Source organism: Dipodomys ordii, unplaced genomic scaffold (assembly GCF_000151885.1).
Source record: "Dipodomys ordii isolate 6190 unplaced genomic scaffold, Dord_2.0 Scaffold102, whole genome shotgun sequence".
NCBI lineage: Eukaryota > Metazoa > Chordata > Mammalia > Rodentia > Heteromyidae > Dipodomys > Dipodomys ordii.
Window position 1 is genome coordinate 644,120 of NW_012267318.1, and position 6,273 is coordinate 650,392.

Here is a 6,273-nt window from a genome sequence, read left to right on the forward strand (position 1 = left end):
TCTCTGTTCCTCATGGTCTCTTTTTAGCTTCTTGTTTGAATCCTGCCTTAAATCCGAGGGAGTGGGGGAGGGCATTTCCCAGATTTTTCTTCCTCTTGAATTTGGTTCAGGTTCTTTGATTTAAGCTTCCAAGGAAGGAGGGGTTCTGCCTCCCTCCCATCCTAGGCACCAGGAAGGAAAATGGTGCCTTCTACAGTTGAGAAATACACTTGAGTTGAGGAGTTGTCTCAGTGGTAGAATACTTTCCTGTCATGTGCTAGGTCCTGGGTTCCATCCTTTAGCACCATAAAAAAATGAATGAATAAATGAAAGGAAGGAAGGAAGGAAAAAACAAAGGAATGGAGTTAAAGAACTATTCTGGGTGCTGGTGGTTCATGCCTGTAAATATTGCTACTCAAGAGGTTAGAATTAAGGATCAAGATTTGGGCAAACAAACCCAAGAGATTGTTATTTCCAATCAACCAACAAAAAGTTACAAGTGGAGCTGTGGTTCATGTGGTAGAGCACCAGACAGCCTTAAGGACAAAAGATAAAGGACAGCTTCTAGGCCCTGGTGACAAGCCCTAGTACTGGCACACATGCAGGCATACACCCCCACACCCACACCCACACACAAAATAAATAAATAAGCAAAATGAAACACCTGAATTATCACAACTGAGGTAATTCTCCTCAACCAAGAATTCTGGTAATATAACTGCAGTATCTTACTTACAAAGATAAATATTTATACTGAGCATACTATAAATCTCTTTCTTTTTCTTATTCCAGTCTTGGGGTTTGTACTTCAGTGCCTGGATGCTGTCCCTGAGCTTTGATTTGCTGAAGTCTAGTGCTCTGGTACTTGAGCCACAGCTCCACTTCTGGCTTTTTAATGGTTAATTGGATATAAGAGTCACACTAATTTTCCTGCTTAGGCTGGCTTTGAATCTCAATCCTCAGATCTCAACCTCCTAAGTAGCTAAGATTACAGGCAGGAACTATTGGTGCCTGGCTGAAAATACTGTAACTTCTTGACAGCTAGCAATGATCATTACCTAGACTGAAAGATTGCTTACTACCCCAAGAATGCTGAAAAGTAAGTTTTCTTTGATGTTTTCTTTCAGTTCTGTATTAAAATTGGTAGTATTGAATACATGTAAGCACACATATACACACAGACATGTGTCAAGATACAAGCACAATTCTTAGCAAATCTTGTTGGCACCACTTAGACATCCAAACATATCTACAATGTAAAGAGTAAGGATGTTTTGCACCTGAAGGGAAAATATCTCTCAGCTAAAATCAGGTGTTTTTAAGACATAGGTCAAAAACTACTGCTAAAGCTGAATTTCCAAGACCATTAAACATTAAGCAGGCCAAGAGACAGTCACAGTACAGTCACTCCCCACGATAGTACAAGCTAAAAGTATTCTTTTCATTATAACCACAGTTTTTGTGACATTACTATGTGAAAAAACATTTTTTTCCTCCACTAAATAAGAAGAGTGAGTCTTTGGAAAAATGGCCTTCAAATTCAAATCCTAGCAGGGTGTCAGTGGCTCACACCTATAACCCTAGCTACTCAGGGGACTGAGATCTGAGGATTTTGGTTCCACGTCAGCCCAGGCAGACAAATCCAACAGAGTTTTCTCTCCAGTTCTACACCAATAATCAGAAGCGGAGCTATAGCTTACATGGTAGAGTGACAGCCTCTAGTGAAAAATCTAAAGGAGAGTACTCTGACCATGACCTCAAGCCCCAGTGCTCACACACACACACACACACACACACACACACACACACACACACACACATCTAACACAAACTAGCCCTGGGGCTCAAGTAGTCTCAGCACATTTCTCTCCTCTCAGCCTTAGTTTTCTTACATACAAAAGTGTATTTTCTGTGGCTTCAGCAAGAGTGGGTAAAACACCAAGTACAGGCCTTAAAACCAATAGCCATCTAGCTACTAAAGAAGCTGAGATCTAAGGATTACAGTTCAAAGGCAGCTCAAACAAATTTGTGAAACTTTTTATCTTCAATTAGCCAGCACAAAGCAACAAGTAGAGGTGTGGTTCACATGGTAAGGCACAAGGTACCTTGAGTAAAAAAGTGAAGTGAGAGCATAAGTTCCTAAGTTCAAGCCCCAGTAACAGCATACACAAAGAAAAGACACAATATGTAGTCTAAAACAGCACATATTGCTGCTTCAGAACAATATTTTAGATCAAATGAGGGTCACTTCAGAAATTTCTATTTATTGTTTTAAAAGCTCATTATGGATATATCTCAGTCTCAATCTAAACTAACTTAACTTTGTTAATTCTGCCATGGAGAGATACTATTAAATTTTAAGTGATAAAACAAAAGAGACTCTGTCAGGGACCAGTGGCTCATTCCTATAATCCTAGCTACTTGGAAATCTAAGATCTGAGGATCACAATCGAAAGCCAGCCCAGGAAGAAAAGTCTGGGAGACTTTTATCTTCAATGAACAAACTAGAAGTGGAGCTGTGGCTCAAGTGGTAGGTGACAGCCTTGAATGAAGAAGCTAAGGGACAGTATGTAGGCTCTGAGTTCAAGTACCAGTACCAGCTCACACACACACACACACACACACACACACACACACACACACACACAGAAAGAGAAAAGAGACTCATAATATCTCATCATATCATAATATTCAACCTACTAAATCCATCTGTGTACAAAAATGTTTTAAAAGCATCCACTGGATTAGACTGATCATACATTGATATGCATTGAAAATCCTTTCCAATCCTTAAGTATTTCAATCCCTCTGCAGCTTTCCTAGGTAACCTCAGTCAGGAGACAATTTTCAGAAGAGAGTTAGCTACACTGTGTTTTGGAGAGGTTGCATGGACATGCAGGCTACTGGAATAGTCTTGAGACTGCAAGCATGCTGTTTAGGATAAACCAACAGGCTTCATTCTAAATGATTCCCCACAAGACCTTGCATGTACTGCCTTGCTATTGTCTAAGCGTTGGTGTGCTGTTCAAAGTTCTTCCATTGGTTGTATAGAAACTGCTATAAATACACTGCAAACAGGGAAGTATCCATGTTTACCTGTCTGCAGTGACAGAAATGGCCCTCAGACACAATGACTTTTCAGTCCATTTACAAGTCAATTCTTCTGTGTAATTTCCCAACTATGTCTTTACTTTCTGAAAACAAGCAATACAGTTTTTATTGCATTTAAGGATATTTTTGGGAAAATGAAGAAAAATTTAACTTTTCATAAATGGCCACATGGTCATTCTGCTTGTGAAATCACAAGATATAGCTGATGTATACCATAGTCATGTATGTGAGCTGTGCATTCACAAACTAATTATTAAAATACGAGTCTACCTGATTCAAATGTATTTTGTACTACCAATAATAGGAACCCAAAACATTTGGTCTATAATAATACTATTTGTCTCATTCAAGAATCACTTATTAAGAAATGGGAAAGGTATGTTTGCATGCTTCATAATAGCTTCACATTATTTTTCAGAATATATTAAAATAAATTGAACCTTTCAATTATTTTTTTGCTTTCTGAAAACAGATTATGGCTCAAGAAACTACAGGGATAGATTTAATCAAGCTTACTTGGTATGGTATGTAAAGCAAACATATTTCCTGATTTGTTGAGACTATTCTTTTAATTCTGGACGTGCATGGCAACATTTGAAAGGAGTAGTCTAGCTAACTCAGGAAACCATGCAGAAGTTGTAACATTTTAATTAATTTTTATAAACAGCAAGAGCTAAAAGAGAAAAGAATGTAGCTTTTATTAACTAGTTCATAGTTTCAGTGTTGATCATTGAAACCAATTATAAATTAATTCATGCTGATATAAATAGATCTCTTGCAAATAGAATTATGTAAACTATTTTTGCTGGCTGCTAGATACATGCAGAGTTGAAAATATACCTTGATTTTATTTAAAATTTTATTTTTAAAAAGTTCAGAAAAAGGAATTCCTTCTCCATTCTCCATAATAACTGAGATTTATTTTTTTAAGTCCAGGTAAAAATTCTGGGAATTGTTAACTTCAATTTTTATAGTATCATGGCCACATCAAATCTCTGTCCTTCCCAACCTCCCCTGCCCTCCCCGAAATAAAACAGAAGATAAAAAAGTACATCCCAAATAAAATATAAAACAAAATGAAATAATGTTGAACACCAAAGTCAACAACTATTTTTTTAAAAGACAACACTGGTAACATTTTCACTTCAATCACTTAACTTTATCTAAATGATGTCATTGCCCTGTCAGTGCTAAGTGCTCCTGTGTCTTGAGAAAGGATCCAGAGCAAAGGGTTTATGAGAAGCCTGTGTCAATCACTGGCTGGGCAGTGGAAGTGCTCGGTCTGTCTAGCCAATGTCCTCTTAGGTGGAGGCTGCTACACATCACTGGGTGACCGTGCCCTCTGGGACAGACTGGATGGGATGCAGCCACAGCAAATGAGGCAGAGAGCCTTCTGGATCTCTTGGTTTCTGAAAGCATAGATGACAGGGTTGATGATGGAATTGTAGGTGGCGGGCAGGAGAGTGGCGTAGGTGTAGATGGATGGATAGGTGTAATCTGCTATCAAAGAGTAGAGAGTGAAAGGCATCCAGCAAGCAGCAAAGGTCCCCAGGATGATGGCCAGGGTGGAGACCCCTTTCCGGGTGGTCACATAGTGCGAGGTGGCCAGGAAGTGGTGCTGTAAGGCTATCTGATGGGCGTGTCTCATCACGATCTTACAGATCTGAATGTAGAGCTGAAGCATCAAGGCGAACATGAAGAGGAAGGAGATGGAAAGGATGGCGGCGTTGTTCTTGGTGAGAGGTCTGACCACACTGCAGGTGGATTCATCTCGCAGGCAGTTCCAGCCCAGGACAGGCAGCAGCCCCAGGCAGATAGATGTCCCCCAGAGCATGGTGAGCATGACATAGGTGAAAGTGACGGTCCTCTCCGAATGGTATGTCAACGCGTAATACAGCGAGAGATAACGGTCCACCGTGATCGCCAGCAAGCTGCACACAGAGGCGGAGAAGGAGGCCACGATGAGTCCGATGGTGACCAGCTTGGTGGCTTCTGACTGAAGCAGGTAGGCAAACACAAAATTGATGATGAGCCCAATACCGGCCAGCAGATCTGCAAGAGCCAGGCTGCCAATCAGCAGGAACATGGGCGCTCGCAGGCTGGGGTTGTGGAAGATGATAAGGACCACGATGGCATTTTCACAGGACATGAGGGTTCCTGAGGTGCACAGGACAATGTCCCAGGGGTTGACTATGAGCTCGGGCTCTGACTCCACAGCGGGAGCCTGGGGGGAGCCAGCAGCAGATGCGTTCTCCGGAGCATCTAGAGAATCCCAAGGCAGCCCGCTTAAATTGACCTTCAGGTCTTCATTCATTTTAACCCCTGTCCTCTTCAACGAAAAGACAGGCTTTTTAATGTTTAGGTACAGCAGGGTGACAATCCAAGACCATGCAATACACAACACAACACAGAAAAGCCAGCCCTGACTGCAATACCAGTTACCAGTGGCCACGAACCGATGGGGAAATAAAAACAAAAGCCCCCTCCCCATCCCCCTTCCCCGACAAAAGTCTCCTTCGATTACACCCTACCCAAACATGCCGTCTGGCACGGGGGCAAAGCCAGGGGGAGGACCGGCGCGCACCAGCGCGAGCCTGGCAGGCACACGCGCGCTCGCCGCCCATACCCTTTGCCAAAGCGCTGCACATTTGACAACCGCATCGGGTAAGCGGAAAACCAACAACTGGTTGACATCTGGGCGGCTGCGGAGAACACCACACGGCAGGCGCGGGCCTCGAGCCGCAAGCCGCCATGGGGGCGGGGGGGGGTGTCTCGGACCCTCCAAGAGCATCCCGCGCGCGCGTGTGCACACCCTCAAAACACACCTCCTCCCACCCAGAACAAAGAGGGGAGGGGGTCCCAGACCCTCATCGTGTGCCAGGGGCAGTCGGGGAGGATTCCAAGAGGTCGGTGTGTGTGCAATGGAGATGCGGAGACAGACACGGACAGACAGACAGACAGATAGACGGATGCTCATGCATTGCTACCGCTCCGTCGCTCAGCGGGGATGCGCGGCGGCGGCGCACAAGACCGGGACAGGTGGCCTGCAAGGACGGGGTGGGTGGGAGGGGGGAGAGCCATCGAAGAGGGTCACCTTGGCACGCCCAGGCCGGGAGGAGGGGAGGTCCTCCGATGCTTCCGAAGAAGAGTGCGGGGGCTACCCGCGTCGCATGTCGGCGGCGT

General features: G+C 43.8%; 1 protein-coding gene across 1 annotated transcript; it reads right to left on the bottom strand.

Annotated features, from left to right (window-relative positions):
• Nucleotides 1–4,168: 4,168 nt before the first annotated feature.
• Nucleotides 4,169–6,269, bottom strand: Gpr12 (G protein-coupled receptor 12). The gene is made up of 2 exons (XM_013027286.1): nt 6,185–6,269; nt 4,169–5,419 (listed from the first exon to the last, which is right to left on the bottom strand). The coding sequence occupies exon 2, from the start codon at nt 5,402–5,404 to the stop codon at nt 4,406–4,408; it is 999 nt and encodes a 332-aa protein (XP_012882740.1). The 5' UTR covers nt 5,405–5,419; nt 6,185–6,269; the 3' UTR covers nt 4,169–4,405.
• Nucleotides 6,270–6,273: the final 4 nt, after the last annotated feature.

Excerpts from the sequence above, each read along its gene's own strand:
- Gpr12 (XM_013027286.1), bottom strand. The coding sequence starts at position 5,404 with ATGAATGAAGACCTGAAGGTCAATTTAAGCGGGCTGCCTTGGGATTCT.